A 23,011-nucleotide genomic window follows, 5' to 3' on the forward strand; every position below is an offset into this window, starting at 1 on the left:
GCCAGCGCATACGTCACAGTATGCTCACAGGAGAATTTATCATCATATATCAGCCAGTGCATACGTCACAGTATGCTCACATGAGTATTTCTGTAAGAAACTCTAGAATGAAACAAACATCATTAGACATCAAAAAATGGCAAAAACTGTTCAAACAACAATTTTCAGGGATATTCAATTACTTTTATAATTAGTCCAGGAGGGAATCTTGGCAGGGGGTGTAGTATGCCATGGTATTGGAAGAGTGCAAGGGGCGGTTACAGTGGGGGCTTTGCATGCCTCCATCAGGTGTCCCACCTCTATCTTTCCAACCCCCTATCTCATTTGTCGCCACCCTCTTGGGTCTGGCGAGTTGCAATTTACCTTTCCTCCTCAGATCTTGCCATCTCCTCAACAGGTCACTTGTAGAGATCCCATCTATCTCCTGGAATGGAACTCCACTAGCTATCAGGTCACAAAACAACTCCGTCCTGCTCTTTCTTATTTGAGTATCATCCTCTTTTCTCCTTTCTTGATCTACTCTCTTTACTGTACTATTTTTTGATACTTTTGCTCTCTCTAGAGCAGATAGCTGGGAGATTAGATTGCATGCTGTGTAGACATTAGTGGAATTTCCCATAAGTGCACTGAACATAGTGAATAATGGGGCTTTGTAAGCAGCTGGGGCACCTTCTATGAACTTATTCTTCATCAGTACTGTCAATATTGCAGCATCTGGTCCCTTCCAATCCTCAACAACAGCAAAGTGATCATTCAGATCTGGCAAAGGATTGCGAATTTGCGAGTTATGCCACCTATACCTGCGATTTCTCTCAATCTCTGAACTCCATCTGCAAGAGTCTCCCATCGTGTCTGTGGTATTAATTCCATGGGAGAGTCATACACTTGTGCCACAGAATCCCTCACCAAATGCAGCAAAGAGAAAGTCTCTGTAGTGTCCCTTGCACGCCTCATTTTTAGACGCACCATAGGATCAATACAAATACTACAAAGTCCTATTGCCTCAAGACGGTTCAAAGTTATAGTATCGGCTCCCTGATCCCATAATCTGAGAATCAATGCTAACAAAGGTTCTCCTGCTTGCTGCCTGTACCTGGTAGCTAATTCTGATAATTCTCCTGCTGTATAATTCCTAGTTTCTTCGGTCATTGAAGCTTCTGCTCCTGTAGCTGCGTTTCCTGCATCCATCCTATCTCCACTATGCTGTGTGACTTCTCTCCTAGTTTTAGTAGTCACAATCGGTCTGGCTTGCTTTTCTTCCCTATTTGTCTCGCTGCCAGAGCCTTCCCATTCTAGCAAATCTGACCATTTCTCACGTGCAATCATGGTGCTAATCTGTGCAGTACAAATATCTGACACTGGCCGCTGTCTCCTCCTGCGCCTATTCTTATTCACATTTTTCATTACGTAAGCTTCAAAATTCCTTTGCATATTGTCATGCTGTTTCATTTGGTCTCTCAAGGCTGATTGCAAGCTAATCCTTTGCTCTATAGCTGTATGCAGCTCTAAACGCAAATTGTCTATCTCCTCCTGTAATCTTTGGGACACTTGCACAAAAATCCATCCAACGGCTGCTGCAGCTTTCTGCTCTTTTGCATCATACCTTGAGAGATCAAATTTTGCAGCCACTTCCTGGGGATTTGATAACTGCTGTCCCTCCATATACTTATTACATTCCTGTGCCATTGGGGTCCACTTTCCTGGTAACACCCATTCTGGCAAAGATCTGACACTACTCTCAACTGCTTTCCTACTCTTCACAAACTTATTCAATTTTGCAAACATTTTTATTCAAAACAATCCCACTTCTGACACCAATTTGTATTGTAAGGGTTCCAATGGATTGTGATGAATAAGAAAATGCTCACACAAGAACTGAATTTCTAAATTGATTTACTTAATAAATGATAAGATTAAATAATAAACAATATAAAACTATAAATACATATGCATTAATCAGAAACAAGCATTATTCATACGTTACATTATTCAGATAGACGTCGACCAGTCATCCTCCATGAGCAAAGAGAGCCAGAACATGTGTCCTAGTTCTTTTAAAATGTCCAGCTAAAAGGTGTGTCCAGCCCCACCATATGGGGAATGATGTCCCAAGTCTATTGTCCATTGGCTATAAACACATTCCCTCAATACCTGTTTTAACCAGTACATAATACAGGAAGCTGGAGGAAAGGGGCCTCATGTGTGCCACATGGCAGAAATATAGCAAGCTGGAGGAGGGGCTTCGGAGGAATGTTTACCCACCCAATCTAATTATGGCAATGAAGGTCCTTTGTTGGTAGATAAGTGTAAGCCAGTTATTTGCTCTGCTTGGACAATTTGACCATCTGGTTCAAACAAGTTTCAATGACCTTCTTGGAAGGTTCAAAGAGCTGATTGAAACTATATCAATAGTTGGTATTAATTAATTGGAGTGTTGAAACCATTAAAAATAACTCAGTATACAACAGGTCATGTTTTCAGGATTTCCTTTTGAGCAACACTATGGAAATCCAGAAAACATGACCCGTTGGGAAATACGAGGACTGGAGTTTGTGAAACACTGATGTTGTATACTAACCACTTTGTGCTTTCTCGTTTTAGGGGAGAGAATTGTGAAGCGGTGGCGGTCTGTGAGGGATCGTTTCAAGAAGGAGTTCAATAAAGAGATGCGGGCCCCGAGTGGATCTGGAGGACGCAGGAGCAAGTACAAGTACGCAAGAGCCCTGTCGTTCCTCCGGGCAACAATGGTCACCAGAAGGTAAATATTACACACCCCATTACAAAAAATAGTGTTTACATGTGTATTTTTTTTCAGCCAGGGCCAGGCCATGTCACTATATTAATTCTATTTTGTTCTCTTTATTCCACAGCACGGTGACCAGCACTCGGGAGCCTGCATGCTTGGACCCTTCTGAGGCGATCCCTGAGGAGACCGGCACCGAGGGACACTTCGAGCACCCCGGCACATCTGCACCTTCCCAACCTTCGACCCATCTGTCCCATCCACCAGCGCAGGAGCATCGTGGCCGCCTACATTACATGAAGCTGCTGGTGAGGAGATCGCTTTCCCTTTACCCCACCCTTCTGCCCCTGCCACCTCTAGTACACCTGCGGGTACTGGGCGGCAGCGGCAGAGGGGTCAGGAAAAGAGCTATGCCCCAGAGTTCTTGCATCTGAATGCATCTTTCCAGAACTGTCTCAAAGTCTTGTCAGAGCAAATCTCCGCAGGCTTTCAGCAGCTCAAATCCAGCATTCTAGAGTTGAAGACACTTCTGCAAACAATGCATTCAGAAGCAAGATCTTCTCCCAACCACACCTTTTTCAGGTCTGTTGTGGAGCGCATGGCAACGCTATCTCCTACCCAGCAGATGCATGTAATGCATTCGTGCCACGGTGCTCTACAGCAGGTTACCTCCCATCCTCCACCTCCCACCACAGTAGTTCCTCCACCTGCACCCCCTCCAGCCACTGTCCCTCTTCCCCCTCCTATTCCTTACCAGCCACCTCCTCAGTACCAGCCACCTCCCCAGTACCAGCAACCTCCCCACTTCCAGCAACCTGCCCCGTACCAAGCTCCTTCCCCTTACCAAACTCCTTCCCCCTACCACTTCTCAACCACATCACCTGCTACTCCAGTCCCTGCCCAACCCACCACTCCACCACCTGTTCTGCCACCCACATGTCCACCCATTCTCTTGCTTTTTCCACCCCTTCACCTCTAACTGTTCCTTCCCCACCACGATCCCAGTCCTCTCTCCACACTCCCAGTGTCGAAGTGTCCCGCAGCCCCTCCAGCAGTATTTCCACCCCACACTACACTAATTTATAAATGTGTGTATGCTATGAAAAAAGACAAACTTTTTTTGCAATTAAAAGTTTATTAAAAAAAAAAGTTTTTAAATAAAAGTTAAATTATTGGTTTACACTGGTTGTCTGTGTTTTATTTCTGCGGCGAAATATGGTCACAAAAAAGGTTAAGTGCAGGGTAGACAAAAGGTAAAAAGGTATACAAAACCAGGTACATAACAGTGGGTAAAAGGTAAATAAATTTTACCTTTTGGCCACAGTTGTGTTCCTGGATGTGTTTTAGACAAAGTATTTCACCTTTTGCCAAAAGTTGTGTATCTTGTTGGGGATTTCCTAACAATGTACACAAATTTTGTTAAAAGATGAAAACTTTGCCTAAAACACAACCAGGTACACAACTGTGGGCAAAAGGTAAAAATAGTTAAACCACGACAAGATAGACGACAAGATAGCCAAATTTGTTTGGAAAAGGTATATACTGTTGGTACAGAAGGTACCCAACTTTGGTTAAGGGCAGAAATTTATCACACTCTGTCCTCCTGCCAGTCTAATCTGCCTTGGGGTGACAAAGTATTGTGCAAAATTGTCCCTCATTCGTGACACCGTCACAGAACTTCGATTAGTAATGTTGTGGTAATCTTGTAAGGTGCTTTCTTCAGAGGTGTCCTCAATGGAAATGGGTTCCTTGCACATAACAAAATTGTGGAGTACCACGCAAGCTTTGATCACCTCATCAACAGTTTCTGTCTTGAGGTTGATCGCAGTCAATAGGACCCGCCATTTGGATGTCAGAATACCAAAGGAGCATTCCACCATTCTTCTTGCTCTTGTAAGGCGGTAATTAAAAATGCGTTTTGTTCTTGTCAATCCTCGGCTACAGTAGGGTTTCAAAAGGTGTTCTGACAGCTGGAATGCTTCATCCCCTACACAGACAAAAGGCATAGGTGGACCAGATGTTTGCGGCAGCAGTCTAGGGGATGGGAACTGGAAGGTGTTTCCATACAGTTTACGCCCCATGGCAGACAGTTTGAAAACTTGAGAGTCATTGGAGCGGCCATAGGCCCCAATATCAACAGCAATAAATTTGTATTCCGCATCCGCGATGGCCATGAGGACAATGGAAAAATATTTTTTGTAATTGAAATATTCCGATCCCGATCCTGCTGGCTTTACAATGCGGATATGTTTCCCGTCCACAGCGCCCAAGCAGTTCGGAAACTGACATATCTGTAGAAACTTTTCAGAAATTTCAATCCACCTCTCTGTTGTGGGCTCTGGTAAAAACTCTTCAACTAAGGAGTCCCACAGTGCACAGCATGTGTGCTTCACTATTCCAGATATGGTGGAAATCCTGAGTCTGTACTGGAAATGCAGTGATGAAAGGGATTCTCCAGTTGCAAGAAATCTGTGGGGAATTAAAAAAAAAAAAATTAGTTAAAAATAACAGCATTACATACATAAACTCAGCTATAACACTTGGAGATACAAACTACCACCAACAAGATTGCAGTGAAAGTGTGCTCTGATGCGAGCATATCCAATAAATGTGGCTTACCTTAAAGTCACCATCAGACGCTCTGCGGGTGAAACGGAGAAGCGGCAATAGGTGTCCGATTTTCTTATGAGGTGTGCAATGCGCTCCACCAAGTAATCAAAATTCTCCATTTTCATCCGAACATATCCAAAAAATTTCTCCGGGTTTCGTCTAAGGTCCATGCAGAGTGTAGAATAGACCCCACGCGTCATTCTCTTGGCTGTGATGGGGTGGATCCACAAACGGCGTCGCTGATGCCTGATGCGCTGCTGTCTCGCTCTCTCCTTCTCCAGAACAATCACCCTCAAACGGTTCGCCTCCGCTGTAAAATCCACCAAATTCTTCAAGATATTTCCAATCACAACATCCATCGTCGCCAGTAACTTGCTCTTCTCTCCAACCTGCAGTTTCCCCTCTACAACCTGTCAAAGATGGGCTGTAGGAACACGGTATATATAGATTTCAGCAGCCAATCTCGTTTCAAAGCCCCAAAGGGGCGTTTTTAAAAACCAGATCCGGCGTAATCCGGCGAGAAACGGATGGAAAAACGGATGAAACGGATGAGACGGATCCGGTTTTTGGTCTGATGACCAAGACGGATCCGGCAGAAAACCGGATCCGTCACATCCGGTTTTACATAACATTTGCCGGATCCAGCGCTTCGGCGCGATGCCAGATCGCGCCTGACGGCGAAAGACTGATGTGTGAAAGTAGCCTTAACCCTTCTAAGTTCCTAACAAAAAAAAATTGTTTCAAAAATTCCGCTTATGTAAAGTAGATATGTGGGAAATTTTACTGTTTTAACTATTTTGTGTAATATGACTCTCTGATTTAAGGGAATTAAAAATAAAAGTTTGAAAATTGAAATATATTCTACATTTTTTTCCAGTTTTTTTCACAAATAGGTAAACGCAAGTCATATTGAAGAAAGTATACCTCTATCATGAAGTACAATACAGTGGGGGAAATACTTATTTGATACACTGCAGATTTGGCAAGTTTTTCCACCTAGAAAGAATGGAGAGATCTTTGCAATTAATACAGGTAGTAAAAATAATAATCTTTATTTATATGGTGCCAACATATTTTCCTGCACTTTATATTTAAGCAATAATAAGGTAATGAGTGCAGAGTAGGATTGAATCTTATAGACGAGTGAACAGGTCTGTGAGAGACAGGCTGGTGGGTAAATGATCAAATTCTTATTTTATGCAATAAAATGCAATTTATTTAAAAATCATACAATGTGATTTTCTGGTTTTTATTTTTAGATTCTGTCTCTCACAGTTGAAGTTTCCTTACGATAATTACAGACCTCTCCATTCTTTGTAGGTGGGAAAACTTGAAGAATCGGCAGTGTATCAAATACTTATGTTCCCCATGAATGTCAGTATGTCTCAGAATCAGTGGGATCCACTGAAACATTCTAGAGTTATTACCTCATAGTGTCACTGGTCATAATTGAAAAAAAAAATTGTTGTGGTTAGGAAGTGAAAGAAGGCATGTGGGTGAAAGGGTTAAAATAGCATCCCTTTAGAGCAGGGGTGGGGAACGTGCGGCCCACGATATCATCTGGTGCGGGCCGCAGCCACTTTGCCCGTTTTTTAGCGGCGGGCCCTTTAATTCTTCAGAGAACTCGGACACGGACTCGGTGCCCATCACCACTGCGTCATGTCTCCGCCCACTCCTGGGGGGTACTCGTTCCAGTGAGTGAGCTGCCCGCAGTCAGAGGCGCCTCCTGCCGGTACCCCGGCTCCTGCCCGGCCCCCTCCTGAGTATCTTGTGAGTACGAGTATGTGCTGTGCCCCTCATGTTGGGCACCACTCAGGATGGCAGTCGCTCTGCTGTCTAGTTCTGTCACCTTCCAGCTCTGAGGGGTCACTGCTATTCCTGGGAGGCAGCAGCTGGTGTGTGGAGGCTCCCAGCCAAAGCAAAGGGGAGAATGTCTCAGCCTGGTAGCGGAGGTAAGAGGAGCCCAAATTCTGGAGTTTGCACTGTGCAAATGTAAAATCCTCCTGGTGCATATGAGAGTGCAGGAGGGCAGGCAGCTGGGGACCAGTGCATTAGTAAGTTTGAGCCTTCCCTGTTGCAGATGCATTTCCTGTTTGCTGGCTGCCCTTCTGCAGAGTTCCTGCAAGGCAGGGCTTGTCATGGAACATGTCTGTAGATCACCACTCAGTGCAAGCTGACATGGCTGCACTGGCATGCATGTACTCTCTGCAAAAACTTCACAGCCCACTACATCTTGTCAGTCAGCAAGCAAGTGGTTAAAAAATCCATGCACACTTAATTTAATATTTTTCTCTTTTTTATATTGCATTTTTTTTCATGGTTGCAGCTTTAGGCATTTACTACTTCACATTTTTCTTATTTTTTGCATGCTCATTTGTGATTTTATTTTGCAAAGTTGCAAATTATTTCTTGTGCACTTTTTTATTTGCAGGCGTTTTACTATCATTTTTTAAATATTTTTTTTTATAATTTTGCAGTTGCATTTTTTTCTTATAAGTTATTTTGTATTTGCATTTTACTGACTGATGCAAGCTTAGAAAACCAGTTGGGAGTAGCAACATCATCAATACCTCCCAACATAGCAGGCCTCACCAAAGAGAAGTCCTTCCAGCCATCACATTAGGTGGGAGTTATTTAAGGGGAACCTGTCACCAGGTTTGGCTGATACGAATTAGCCTTTCGGGGCTGATGTGTAGTATTCTATATTGCTGCATATCTGCCCCCAATCAGATCTGTAAGAGAAGAAAAATAACTTTTTTTTTTATTCACAAGGGGGGCGGTCCAGTCCGATGGGCGTCGCTGGTCCTGGTCCGATGCCTCCCATCTTCTTACGATCCCAGTCCTCCTGCTTGTTTCATGTGGATGACGCATCCCTGCATCATCCACAGTCTCCCCGGAATCACGCTCCTGCGCAAGCGTACTTATCTGCCCTGTTGAAGGCAGAGCAAAGTCCTGCAGTGCACAGGTTCCGGGAAACGTCACAGAGGCCCAGCGCCTGTGCACTGCAGGACTTTGCTCTGCCCTCAACAGGGCAGATAAGTACGCCTGTGCAGGAGCGCAATTCCGAGGAGACTGTGGATGATTCAGGGATGTGTCATCCACATGAAGCAAGCAGGAGGACTGGGATCGTAAGAAGATGGGAGGCACCGGACCAGGACCAGCGACGCCCATCAGACCAGACCGCCCCCAGGTGAGTATAATAAAAGTTATTTTTCTTCTCTTACAGGTCGGATCGGGGGCAGATATACAGCATTATAGAACTCTGTATATCAGCCCTGAAAGGCAGTGGCTGTAACTCATATTGGCAAAACCTGGTGACAGGTTCCCTTTACATGTTTGAATAAATATCAAGTTAATAATTTTATACGGCCCCGAACGCCTTTATAAAATTCCAAATGGCCCTTGGCCGAAAAAAGGTTCCCCACCCCTGCTTTAGAGGAATCCCCAATATATTAGCCCTTCAAAGTAACTTCGAAAGTGAATAGGTCCCAAAAAGACGAGTTCTGCACATTACCCTAAAAATTACTAAACTACTAAACTTTTAACCCTTCTAATAAAATAAAAGGATGCTTGAACAATTACTGACAAAGAAGACCAAGTAAATGTTTTGGTAATTTTTTTTAATGTAGTATAACTACACAGTTTACAGGTAAAAACATTCAAAGCTGGAATATTGCATATTTTTTATTTATTACCAAAATAAAGCACAACATATAAGGAAAAAAGTATTTTCACAATAACTGGGATATGGGACATTCCATTGTTATTACCACATAAAGTAACATGTCAGATTTGAAAAATTGTGTTTGGGCACTAAAAGGTTAAAATGCCTTATTCTGAATGTGAGTTCTCTGATGTCTGGAGACTTAAATAAATAAAAAACCACATTCAGGACATGAAAATGGCTTCTCTCCTGTGTGAACTCGCTCATGTGTAACAAGAGATGATTTGTTAGTAAAACATTTTCCTCATTATGAGCATGAAAATGGCTTCTCTCCTGTGTGAATTCTCTCATGTGTAACAAGATGTGATTTATCTTTAAAACTTTTTCCACATTCCGAACATGAAAATGGCTTCTCTCCTGTGTGAACTCTCTCATGTATAACAAGATGTGCTTTCCAATTAAAACATTTCCCACATTGTGAACATGAAAATGTTTTCTTCCTTGTTAGAGCTTTTTTATTTTCCGCACTTCTTCTGTGGCTTTTATTTTGTTTACCAGTCTGTGATGAATTAGGACATTGTACTTTAAAAGGATCCATGACTGAGATGTTGGCATGTTCTTCACATGGGTCTTGTGCAATACTTTCTTGGATTTTGGAGCTGCTGGTACGACCATCTGTCAAGAATATAACTGATGTGATTTTTTAGTCAAATAAATATATGTATTAAGGTTATCTAAATATAAAAAACATTAAGTAAAAAATACAAAGAAATTGCAAATTGTGTAGCAAAGTTCTATTATTAACTGACTAAAGGTGTAATTTACATGATGTGATGATTTCACAAAGAATCAATTGTGCTAATGTTTATTCTCAATTATTGGCCATTGAAAACATCAAATAATAAAACATTTGTCATTGGTCGCATATTTCAATAAATAATATCTATCAGGAAATCCGCACCCAGCCACCAAGTGCTGCGACTCCCGTCCCTCCCTGCATTTCCCCTGGCTCACTCTCTACATTTGATCCCATCACAGAAGAAGTCTCCAAACTCATCTTTTCTTCTCGTCTGACTACATGCACTATGGACCCCAATTCCTCACATCTCCTCCAGTCTCTCCAGTCATCACAACTTGCCTAACTACAATTTTTAACCCCTTTACCCCAAGGTGTTATGATTGAGTCACCGCAGGAGGCAAAAACAGAAATGCTAGCTAAGTCCAGAAAACCGGAGAAGTTGGCAACTATCAGATTGCAGACCCCTGAACCTAACAACACAACTAGCAGTAGCCGTGGGGGGTTCCTACGATGACCTAGACCCCTCGATCACAGCCGGAGAGATACATAGGCCTAAAGAAGGAAAGGGAAAATCTAACTGCCCCAGAGCAGACCCCAAAGCAATAGGCAGCCCCCCACATATAATGACGGTGAAGCAAGATGGAAACACTTACACAGACAGAAAGACAGAGTGAGCAAAGATGGGGCCCAAAAACTACCTAGATAGGAACGGATAGGAAAGCTGCTGTCTGCAATCTGCCAAAACCCTATCAAAGACAAAGCCAACCAGCTGATATAAAAATGGCCCTGAAGCAACTAAGCTTCAAAACTAAATCAGCACTCAGGTATTTTCAGAGGACAGAGCTAAAGGAATACTGCACACTCCAGCAGGGAGTGGCAGAATCCAAAAAGCAAGAAAAACAAAAACAAATCTTAAATGCAAATGGCAAAGCAGAAAACTTTAGGAGAGCAGGAATCAGACTGGTGTCCAAGAGTCCACAGAGAAATCACCCGCAGGGCAGAAAGGGCGTAGGCAGCCTTATATCCAGTCAGAGACTCCACTCAGCCAATCGTCTTCATTAGTCCCAGGTGCCTGATAATCAGGCTCACTACCTTCCTTCACTAGGATAGGGAGTTCACCAGGCCTCAGAGACGGAGGGGAAAATGAACTCACAACAGTACCTCCCCCTTGAGGAGGGGTCACTGAACCCTCAACAACGCTACCAGGGCGATCAGGGTGAGCCCGATGAAAGGCACGCACCAATCTTTTGGCATGAATATCAGAGGCAGAGACCCAGGAATTATCCTCCTGACCATAACCCTTCCACTTAACCAAATACTGGAGTCTCCGTCTAGCCAGACGGGAATCCAGAATTTTCTCTACCTCATATTCCAAGTTACCTTCAACCAATACAGGGTCCGGAGGTGCCACCTCAGGCACAACTGGCTCAACAAACCTCTTCAACAAGGACTTATGGAACACATTATGGATCTTAAATGTGACAGGAAGAGCCAAATGAAAAGAGACCGGATTAATAATCTCCAAAATCTTGTAAGGTCCAATAAATCTAGGCTTAAACTTAGGAGAAGCCACCTTCATAGCAATATTTTTTGATGATAACCACACCATATCACCAATCTTAAACTGGGGACCAATGGTCCTATGTCGATTGGAAAACCGCTGGGCCTTTTCCTGGGAGAGAGATAACTTATCCACCACTTGGTCCCAGATCTGGTGCATTCTCTCCACCACAGTGTCAACCCCTGGGCAGGCAGAAGGCTCCACCTGCCCTGAAGAAAATCGGGGATGAAACCCAAAGTTCCTAAAAAAAGGTGACATCAAAGTGGCAGAACTAGCTCTATTATTTAAAGCAAATTCGGCCAAGGGAAAAAATGAAACCCAATCATCCTGATCAGCGGAAATAAAACATCTCAAATACGACTCCAAGGTCTGGTTTGTTCTCTCTGTCTGCCCATTGGTCTGAGGGTGAAAAGCAGAGGAGAAGGACAACTGAATTCCCAACTTGGAACAGAACGTCCTCCAAAATTTAGACACAAACTGAACTCCTCTGTCAGATACAATGTTCTCAGGAATCCCGTGCAAGCGAACCACCTGTTGCAAAAACAGGGGCACCAACTCAGAGGAAGATGGTAACTTAGGGAGTGGTACAAGATGAACCATCTTAGAGAACCTATCACAAATCACCCAAATAACAGTCATTCTTTGAGAGACCGGCATATCAGAGATGAAATCCATTGAAATATGGGTCCATGGCCTCCTGGGGACCGGCAAAGGCATCAACAACCCACTAGAGCGAGAACAAGATTTAGACCGGGAGCAAGTCCCACAGGACTGCACAAAATTCCTGACATCATGAGACAAGGTGGGCCACCAAAAAGAGTGACTCACCAGATCTCTAGTACCAAAAATACCAGGATGACCAGCCAATGCAGAGCAATGAACTTCAGACATCACTCTCTTCTTCCACTGGTCAGGAACATACAACTTTCCACTGGGACAACGCTCAGGTTTGTCCTCCTGGAACTCTTGCAGAGCAAGTCTCAAATCGGGCGAGATGGCAGAAAGAACTACCCCTTCACCTAAGATGGTAGCAGGCTTGGTCACCGCAGGAGAATCAGCAAAGAAACTCCTAGAGAGGGCGTCTGCCTTGACATTCTTAGTTCCAGGAAGAAAAGAGACCACAAAATCAAAACGTGTAAAAAACAAGGCCCACCTAGCCTGTCTAGGGTTCAAGCGTTTAGCCGACTCTAGGTAAATCAAATTTTTGTGGTCAGTGAGGACCACAACTTTATGTTTGGCTCCCTCCAACCAATGTCTCCACTCCTCAAATGCCCATTTCATGGCCAACAGTTCCCGATTCCCCACATCATAGTTACGTTCAGATGAAGAGAACTTTCGGGAAAAGAACGCACAGGGGTTCATTTTAGATGTTACCGGATCCTTTTGGGACAAAACCGCTCCTGCACAAATCTCAGAAGCATCCACCTCTACCTGGAACGGGAGTGAGACATCAGGCTGCTGCAAAACCGGGGCGGAGGTAAATCTTCGCTTCAGCTCCTGAAAGGAGGCAACAGCCTCCGGAGACCAATTCAACACATCCGCACCCTTGCTGGTCAGGTCAGTCAATGGTTTGGCAATACTAGAAAATTTTGCTATAAATTTCCGATAAAAATTAGCAAACCCCAAAAACTTCTGGAGGGCCTTCAAAGAAGTGGGCTGAACCCAATCATAAATGGCCTGTACCTTGGCCAGGTCCATTTCAATAGTTGACGGAGACAAAATAAATCCCAAAAAAGAAATCCTCTGTACTCCAAAAAGGCATTTCGATCCTTTGACATACAGGGAATTCTCTCTCAAGATCCGGAACACAGTCCGAATATGTTCCACTTGAGAATCCCAATCCTTGGAGAAGATCAAAATATCATCCAGATAAATAATCAAAAATTTATCGACAAAGTCTCGGAAAATATAGTTCATTAAGCACTGGAAGACAGAAGGGGCATTAGTGAGCCCAAAAGGCATCACCAGGTACTCAAAATGTCCCTCCGGAGTATTAAACGCCGTCTTCCATTCATCCCCCTGTTTACTGCGGATAAGATTATACGCCCCTCTGAGGTCAAGCTTGGTAAACCAGCAAGCACCTCTAACTCTAGAGAATAGATCCGAGATCAGGGGTAACGGATACTGATATTTAATAGTAATTTTATTGAGGGCACGATAATCAATACAAGGCCTTAAAGAACCATCCTTCTTGGCCACAAAAAAAAAACGGCACCTAAGGGTGAAGAGGATGGTCTAATATGACCCTTCTCCAACGCCTCCTTAATATAGGACCGCATAGCCTCGTGCTCGGGTACAGATAAATTGAAGAGCCGACCTTTAGGAAATTTACACCCCGGACTTAGTTCAATCGCACAGTCATAACTCCTATGAGGAGGCAAGGACGCAGACTCATTCTCACTAAATACATCATAGAAGTCCGCCAAATTGTCAGGAACCTCATGCGACTGAGGAGAGGTGGAAAAAACCGGAGCCTCACTAAAGGTACACAGGCAACCCCAACTCACCACAGACACAGACTTCCAATCCAAAACTGGATTATGAATTTGCAACCAGGGAAACCCCAGAACGGCGTAATGCAGACCATGCAACACCAAGAATCTGCAATTTTCTTGGTGGTCTGGGGCGACCCGCATGACCACCTGGGTCCAAAACTGAGGTTTATTTTTAGCCAAAGGGGTAGCATCAATCCCCCTCAAAGGGATAGGCATCTGCAGAGGTGTCAACGGAAATCCACAACGTTTAGCAAAATCCAAGTCCATTAGGTTTAGCGCTGCTCCCGAATCCACAAAAGCCTTGGCTGAAAATGTGGACAGGGAACAGATCAGAGTAATCGCCAAAAGAAACTTAGGCTGAACCCCACCAACAGAAAACGTGTGTGCAAAGCGTTTCTCACGCTTAGGACAAACAGAAATAATATGTGAGGCATCTCCACAGAAAAAACACAGCTTATTACGCCTTCTGAATTCCTGACGTTGCGCCTTAGACAAAACTCTATCACATTGCATAGGTTCAGACGTCTGTTCAACCGGCGGCAACACCTCTCGTGTAATCCTGCGTTCACGTAAACGCCGATCAACCTGAATGGCTAAAGACATAGAATCGTCCAGACCAGAGGGAACAGGAAATCCCACCATAGTATCTTTTACGGCTTCTGACAAACCCTTCCGAAAGAGAGCAGCCAAGGCATTATCATTCCAAGTAGTAAGGACCGCCCACTTTCGGAACTTTTGACAGTACAACTCTGCAGATTCTCGACCCTGGTTCAATGCTAACAGGGTCTTTCCAGCCTGATCAATAGCATTGGGTTCGTCGTACAGCAACCCCAAGGCTTGAAAAAATGCGTTCACATTAGTCAGAATAGGGTCATCTGGTTTCAAAGAAAACGCCCCATCCTGGGGATCGCCGCGCAGCAAAGAGATGACAATTTTAACCTGCTACACGGAGCTCCCTGACGAGTTAGGCTTCAAAGCAAAAAATAATTTACAATTATTTTTGAAACTCAAAAACTTAGATCGATCCCCAAAAAATACATCAGGTGTGGGGATCTTTGGTTCAACAGCATGTGAACGAGCAAGATAGGCGGAAATTCCTCGCACCTCAGCAGCGAGCTGCTCCACACGATCAGACACTTGTTTTATCTCCATTGAGAGAAAAAAAAATTCCCCCTACGGCCTCAGAGATATAGAGGAAAGAATACACACTTTTTCTTTTTTTTTTTTTTTTTAAAACACAATTCTTTCCTGCTATTGAGTACCCCAGAATCTGCGGTATGGCGGGTGATTCTGTTATGATTGAGTCACCGCAGGAGGCAAAAACAGAAATGCTAGCTAAGTCCAGAAAACCGGAGAAGTTGGCAACTATCAGATTGCAGACCCCTGAACCTAACAACACAACTAGCAGTAGCCGTGGGGGGTTGCTACGATGACCTAGACCCCTCGATCACAGCCGGAGAGATACATAGGCCTAAAGAAGGAAAGGGGAAATCTAACTGCCCCAGAGCAGACCCCAAAGCAATAGGCAGCCCCCCACATATAATGACGGTGAAGCAAGATGGAAACACTTACACAGACAGAAAGACAGAGTGAGCAAAGATGGGGCCCAAAAACTACCTAGATAGGAACGGATAGGAAAGCTGCTGTCTGCAATCTGCCAAAACCCTATCAAAGACAAAGCCAACCAGCTGATATAAAAATGGCCCTGAAGCAACTAAGCTTCAAAACTAAATCAGCACTCAGGTATTTTCAGAGGACAGAGCTAAAGGAATACTGCACACTCCAGCAGGGAGTGGCAGAATCCAAAAAGCAAGAAAAACAAAAACAAATCTTAAATGCAAATGGCAAAGCAGAAAACTTAAGGAGAGCAGGAATCAGACTGGTGTCCAAGAGTCCACAGAGAAATCACCCGCAGGGCAGAAAGGGCGTAGGCAGCCTTATATCCAGTCAGAGACTCCACTCAGCCAATCGTCTTCATTAGTCCCAGGTGCCTGATAATCAGGCTCACTACCTTCCTTCACTAGGATAGGGAGTTCACCAGGCCTCAGAGACGGAGGGGAAAATGAACTCACAACACCAAGGGTGGTTTGCACGTTAATGACTGGGTCAATTTTTACAATTCTGACCACTGTCCCTTTATGAGGTAATAACTCTGGAACGCTTCCATGGATCCCGGTGATTCTGACATTGTTTTCTCATGACATATTGTACTTCATGTTAGTGGTAAAATTTCATTGATATAACTTGCGTTAATTTGTGAAAAAAATGGAAATTTGGTGAAAGTTTGGAGAATTTTGCAATTTTCCAACTTTGAATTTTTATGCTCTGTAGGGATGTGACTCGCTCAGGTGCAGCGGGAGACAATCATGAGGCAGGTTCTTCCCAAAGTTCATGAGGTTTATTTGCTCCATAAACCATAACTCAGCGTATCACCAAAATAGCCTCTATCTTAGGCACAAAAGAACATAAACGTCCGTGGCTTCAGACTCGGACCGAGAGTCTCAGCACATGCTGGGAGGTATAGTCCTCCCCATATACAACTAATATACATAGGCCAGGGCAATGTCCAGAGCAGCGCTCTATCTGCAGCCGCAGACACAGGAAGGCTTCTCCTTCCTTGGAACACAGACCACTCTCTGTAGTGTCCCACCTGGACACATGGAAGTCTGTCCACACTCTGACAGACTCCCTCCACACTCTCACATGTGCCAAACACCTCAATTACATAGCCCTGTAACCACACCCAAAGGGGATCACATGGCTATGACATCACCAAAGGTTGTATAGACACACAGGCTTCCCTGACACAGTGTAACAGAAAGATCAGCAGTACCTCTGCTGATCAATACACCCTGGAGCCTGCATCCCAAGGCCACCCACCTTGAGACCCACAATGGTCATTTAGGACCCTGCTCCTGTTACCACACTAAATGTGCCTGTACACCCGTCCTGGGACACCCACACAGCGCCCCCTAGCCGACACAGTGGTAACTACACCACATACCTCCCCCCTCTGTTCAAACTTGTGGGGTTGAACACATGACATCACCCAGGTATCTTGAGACCTGGCACCCATGTCACCTTGCCCTACAAGTCGAGAGGACCATCTCCGTCTGTTTCGGTAGTCAAACTGCCTCATATTCACGTTAGGCCTCCCCCGCCCCCAGCGGTCAGTATCTCGGCCTTGGGCTTTGGCCTTCCCGTCAACGTCCGTCAGTGTGATCAGACACTCTTTAGTCTCCACCTGTTTGCAGTGCGCTCCGTCACCCGACCTTTCTCTCACCGGCCGGCTCTCCCAGTTCACACTGTCATGAGTCCCACGTCCAGCTGGGCCAACTGGCTGGTCTGAGTCTGACCCTCTGTCACTATGTCCACCACCGGGTCTCGTGCCTATGTTACTACGATTAGAACGGCCACTTGCGGACTCTCGACGTTCTTGCCTTCGACTACCTGTCCTTTCATTCCTTGGAGGATCCCTTCGGGTCCTTACACCTTGGGTTGGAGGTGGACGCCACCTGACGTTCTCTATCTGCTCATTCATCTGCAGTCGATCCTGTCTTAGCTGCTCAATCTCCTTCAGGTACGCTACCCGATATTCCAGGAGCATGCGAAGCTTCCCAATGCTTTCCACCGAACCAACCACAATGACAGGAACCATGTCATCTTCAATAACGACTTGGATTTCACCAGCAGGTGGGATCCTCACTCTCTTCACACAGGATCGATTCACCATCTCCTGCATCACCTTTCCAAGTCTGCCAACGACTTTCCCCACCAGATTTCTGGGTACCGGAATTATGTCTTCCACAAAGCCCAGCCGACTTTGTGCTTCCCTTGCAAGCTCCAGACGTCGAGCGGCTTTCCTATTACGCTCCACGAGCATCTGTTTCGTGCGGAGACATTGTAGGTGCATCTCCTTCAGGACAGCCACCCTTCTCTCTGTGTCTTCCGTTTCTGCCAGTATCACCAACTGGTCTGTTTCTGGTGCCCAGCTCACACTATAGGCCTTTACTGCCTTTTTAAAGGTCTCATGCACACCTTCGCTGGCACACGCTTCTCGCACGTCTTCGGGTACCTCCATCACGCACTTGAAGGTCATGGACTTGCTCTCATCCTGGACAGATGGCTCTGGGTTCCCCACGGACACTTCCCTCAAGGTATCTGCCAAGACCGGGTGACTGTCTTGTGCAGCTCTTGGTTCACCATCTTCCTGAGATTTACAGTCTTCAGGACCCTTTTCCAAGATGGGCTTTGGCAGTTCTGCCTTGCTATCAGTCGGGCACGGCCGCTGTACGTCTTCACCCATCCACTTCTTCTGCAGAAGACCTTTTACTACTCCACTGAGTTCTTGCAGAACTTTATCTCGCTCCTCTGCCAGGTAGCGACGCTGATCCTCTCTCCTGAGAATCTCCTGTTGATGCTTCTCTTGGGCCTCTCTGAGCACCTCCATATCTTCCAACAGGGTCTTGTTCATGGTTTTACATGCTGACAGGTGACCTCTGAGCTCAGAGACTTCCTTCTCCAGCTCATCCACTCTGTGCTCAGCTGCTTGCCTTAGGACTCTTTCCCGTTCGACATGTTCTGTTACAGTCTCCTTTATCAGCTGTATCTCATGATCTTGTTCTCTTTTGGCCAGCACGTGTCTCACCACTACCTCTTTAATTATATCATCAAAGGGTACCACTGGGTCAGTCACACCAGTCGAGTGAACCCTCCAGTTACCGTCCAGCACCAATGTGTCTAGTCCAGTAGTCTCATCTCCCAGCCCACCATCTGTCTTATCACGAGACGTCAGGTCCGTCAGTTGGGCAGATGTACTTCTTCCTCTGGTCAGTTCTACCTCTGACCTGTCCATGTCAGGAGCCGTCACTGTCTCAGTGTCCGCTGGCCCCACAGTCGAAGCATCTCCATCATCCGACCAAATGTCATCAAACAAAAGAAAGTCCCGACCCTCTCCCAGGCATAGACTAAGTCCCGTGGTATCCCTCTACCTTGGCACTCACCACCTTTGGTCCCCTCAAACACTACTGTGTCTACTGCGTAGTTTACCGTGACCCCGTGTTTACAGCGAACCCTGACGTTTTTCTCGGTCAGAGAGAAAACGAGAGGCGTTCCTGTCAGAGTCACCTGACTCTCTGAGTCCAGCCGACCAAAGGCTCCTTCCCGGTGCAGCATCACTGTACACATCTGTGGCCCGTCATTACTACCTGGAAAGGATATTCCACATTCTGAAAAAGACCTGCACATACACTGCGGTACTCCAGACGTACCTACTGAGTCACCTAGTGCTGTCACTTCTTCAAACTTGGCCCCTTTCTGGACCACCACCCCGCTTTGGGTTGCCACTCCAATTTGGGTCACCGCCCCCTTTTGGGACTCCACCCCCTTTTGGGTTACCACTCCAATTTGGGTCACCTCCCCCTTTTGTGACTCCACCCCTTTTTGGGTTACCACTCTAATTTGGGTCACCGCCCCCTTTTGGGACTCCACCCCTTTTTTTGGTTACCACTCCCTTTTGGGTCACCGCCCCCTTTTGGGATTTCCCCATGTCCGTTCTGCAGAACTTCTTATGCCACAGTTCACACAGTACAGTTTGTCTCTCACGATACCACACAAGTCTTTGCTGGCACCACCACAGCTCCTGCTGTCACTGATCACCGGCACCTCCGGCTGCTGTTCACACACATACACAGCGGCTGGTGTCACTGCAGCTCCTGCTGCGCCATCTTCGTGGACCCGCCGATCCACCGGAAGCCGCTTGTCACCTTCGTAACCCCGCCGGGTTACTGGAAGCCGCTTGTCACCCTCAAAGATAAAAAAGCCACAAAAGTGCACCCATAGGGCCTTACCAGTGCAGGTATAATGGGTTATGCAGCAATAATACAGGGTACTCACCCTTAATAGTTGTGTAAAGCCACAACTACTGTATCCGCTTAGTCACATGCCATAAAGCTGCAGCAGGATGGCGTAGACAGACAGCGTCTGTTACCAATGCTCCCAGGGCAGATCCCTTAAAGAAAACACCAGGTCCCTGTGCTGCGAGACCTTCGTGACCCCACTGAGCCACAGCAAGCACCTTCAGGTTTTGCAGAGGAAAAGAAAAAAAAAGAAAAAAAACACATGCACAGTCTCTCACATGTCCTGTTCGTGTGCCACTCAGGACGTACCGTCTCCACCTGAGACCGTCCAACACACAGGGCACACCGGGTGCTATTCAGGGAGCCGACCCTCCTCCCAGGGTCTCCCAACACACCAGCCTCACCAGGTCCAGGGGCTCAGCGGGTGCTCTTCAGGACATCCGTCTCTCACTGACCCTGGTCAGTGCAACACAGACTCCTGTCTGTTACCTGTGTCGGCCACACAGGTTCCTGGACGCCTCTTCTCCTCCAGAGGTATCCCACAAATTTTAATACAGTCACTTTCTCTGACCTCGGTCAGTATTACTCACGGTTGTCAGACCGTCTGCTCTCCTGGCTCAGAATCACCAGCGCTGCCACACGTGCTTCTGGGAGTCGCTGCCCGCATTCTCCATCAATTGTAGGGATGTGACTCGCTCAGGTGCAGCGGGAGACAATCATGAGGCAGGTTCTTCCCAAAGTTCATGAGGTTTATTTGCTCCATAAACCATAACTCAGCGTATCACCAAAATAGCCTCTATCTTAGGCACAAAAGAACATAAACGTCCGTGGCTTCAGACTCGGACCGAGAGTCTCAGCACATGCTGGGAGGTATAGTCCTCCCCATATACAACTAATATACATAGGCCAGGGCAATGTCCAGAGCAGCGCTCTATCTGCAGCCGCAGACACAGGAAGGCTTCTCCTTCCTTGGAACACAGACCACTCTCTGTAGTGTCCCACCTGGACACATGGAAGTCTGTCCACACTCTGACAGACTCCCTCCACACTCTCACATGTGCCAAACACCTCAATTACATAGCCCTGTAACCACACCCAAAGGGGATCACATGGCTATGACATCATCAAAGGTTGTATAGACACACAGGCTTCCCTGACACAGTGTAACAGAAAGATCAGCAGTACCTCTGCTGATCAATACACCCTGGAGCCTGCATCCCAAGGCCACCCACCTTGAGACCCACAATGGTCATTTAGGACCCTGCTCCTGTTACCACACTGAATGTGCCTGTACACCCGTCCTGGGACACCCACACAGCGCCCCCTAGCCGACACAGTGGTAACTACACCACAGCTCTTAAATCACAGAGATATGGCACACAAAAAACTTAATAAGTAATATTTCCAACAGCACAATTTTGGAACCACAATTTTTTTTAGTTAGGAAGTTATAAGGGTTAAAAGTTGATCAGCGATTTCTCATTTTTACAATACAATTTTTTTTTTACAGCTGGCTGGACCCCCTTGGACATCGGGACCCCCTGGGTACCCCGCGGCAGGTCGGGAGGCGGCTTCTGAGAGCGGGCAGCGGGGGAGACAGGAGCGGGCGGCTGGTTCCCCACGCGGCGGCGGCCATCTTGGGTGCGCGGCTCAGCATCAGAGAGCTGCAGCGTCGGCTTACATTGCTGCACCGCCGCCGGGCAGTGAGGAAACTGACAGACAATCGGAGGAAGCGCGTGGTGAGTGCCCTGAAAAAGTGGGCCCTGCGTGATATCCCTTTCTGTTATGAATGAGTCACCGTAGGAGGCAAAAACAGAAATACTAGCTAAGTTCAGAAAACCAGAGAAGTTGGCAGCTATCGGATTGCAGACCCCTGAATCTAACAACAACTAGCAGTAGCCGTGCGGGGTTCCTACGGTGCCCTAGACCCCTCGATCACAGCCGGAGAACTAAATAGCCTAAAGACAGAAAAGGGAAATCTAAACTGCCCCAGAGCAGACCCCAAAGCAAAAGGCAGCCCCCAACATATAATGACGGTGAAGCGAGATGGAAAAACACACAGACAGAAAGACAGGCTAAGCAAATGACGGGGCCCAAGCTATCTAAATAGGATAGAATAGGAAGGCTGCTGTCTGCAATCCGCCAAAACCCTCTCAAAAAACAAGAGCCAACAGACTGATAGAGAAAAAGCCCTGAAGACGCTAGGCTTCAAAAAGACTATATCAGTCCTCTGGTATTATCTGAAGACAGAGCAAAAAGGAATTCAGCTCACCCAGCAGGGAAAGGCAGAAATCCAGAAAAACAAGGCAAAACAAAACCAAAACACAAATGCAAAAGGTAGAGCAGAAAACTTAGCTTTAGAGGAGTAGGAATCAGACTGGTCTCCAAGAATCCCTCAGAGAAATCACCCGCAAGGCAGACGGGCGTCGGCCGCCTTATATCCAGTCAGCGATCCCAGTCACCCAGTCATCATCATTCTGCTCAGGTGCTTTGTAATCAGCCTCACTACCTTCCTTCACCAGAAAAGGGAGTTCATCAGACCTCAATGGTGAAGGGGAAAACGAACTCACAACAGTACCTCCCCCTTGACGAGGGGTCACCGAACCCTCATCCACGCCACCAGGGCGATCAGGGTGAGCCCGATGAAAGGCACGCACCAATCTTTTGGCATGAATATCAGAGGCAGAGACCCAGGAATTATCCTCCTGACTATAACCCTTCCACTTAACCAAATACTGGAGTCTCCGTCTAGCCAGACGGGAATCCAGTATCTTCTCTACCTCATATTCCATGTTACCTTCAACTAATACAGGGTCCGGAGGTGCCACCCCAGGAACAACTGGTTCAACAAACCTCTTCAACAAGGATTTATGAAACACATTATGAATTTTAAATGTGACAGGAAGAGCCAAACGAAAAGAGACCGGATTAATAATCTCCAAAATCTTGTAAGGTTCAATAAATCTAGGCTTAAACTTAGGAGAAGCCACCTTCATAGCGATATTTTTTGATGATAACCAAACCATATCACCAACCTTAAACTGGGGACCAATGGTCCTATGTCGGTTGGAAAACCGCTGGGCCTTTTCCTGGGAGAGAGATAACTTATCCACCACTTGGTCCCAGATCTGGTGCATTCTCTCCACCACAGTGTCAACACCTGGGCAGGCAGAAGGCTCCACCTGCCCTGAAGAAAATCGAGGATGAAACCCAAAGTTACAAAAAAAAGGTGACATCAAAGTGGCAGAAATAGCTCTATTATTTAAAGCAAATTCGGCCAA

General features: G+C 46.0%; 2 protein-coding genes across 3 annotated transcripts in view; one reads left to right on the plus strand and one right to left on the minus strand.

Annotated features, from left to right (window-relative positions):
* LOC141047839 (uncharacterized) overlaps positions 1-23,011 on the plus strand; it is a 248,460-nt gene that overhangs the window by 58,706 nt on the left and 166,743 nt on the right. Inside the window, exon 2 of one of the 2 annotated variants that reach the window (XM_073543163.1) lies at positions 21,241-21,469. The exons of the other annotated variant lie outside the window; for it this stretch is intronic. The gene's annotated coding sequence lies outside the window, so the exon portion shown is untranslated. The remainder of the gene's footprint in view (positions 1-21,240; positions 21,470-23,011) is intronic. 2 annotated transcript variants of the gene reach the window in all.
* Positions 1-23,011, minus strand: part of LOC141047858 (uncharacterized) — an 83,526-nt gene that overhangs the window by 22,719 nt on the left and 37,796 nt on the right. The window contains exon 3 of the mRNA XM_073543187.1: positions 9,445-9,692. Within this exon, the coding sequence (XP_073399288.1) occupies positions 9,445-9,692 (248 nt within the window). The remainder of the gene's footprint in view (positions 1-9,444; positions 9,693-23,011) is intronic.

Source organism: Dendrobates tinctorius, unplaced genomic scaffold (assembly GCF_039654945.1).
Source record: "Dendrobates tinctorius isolate UK_male_01 unplaced genomic scaffold, ASM3965494v1 ptg000129l, whole genome shotgun sequence".
NCBI lineage: Eukaryota > Metazoa > Chordata > Amphibia > Anura > Dendrobatidae > Dendrobates > Dendrobates tinctorius.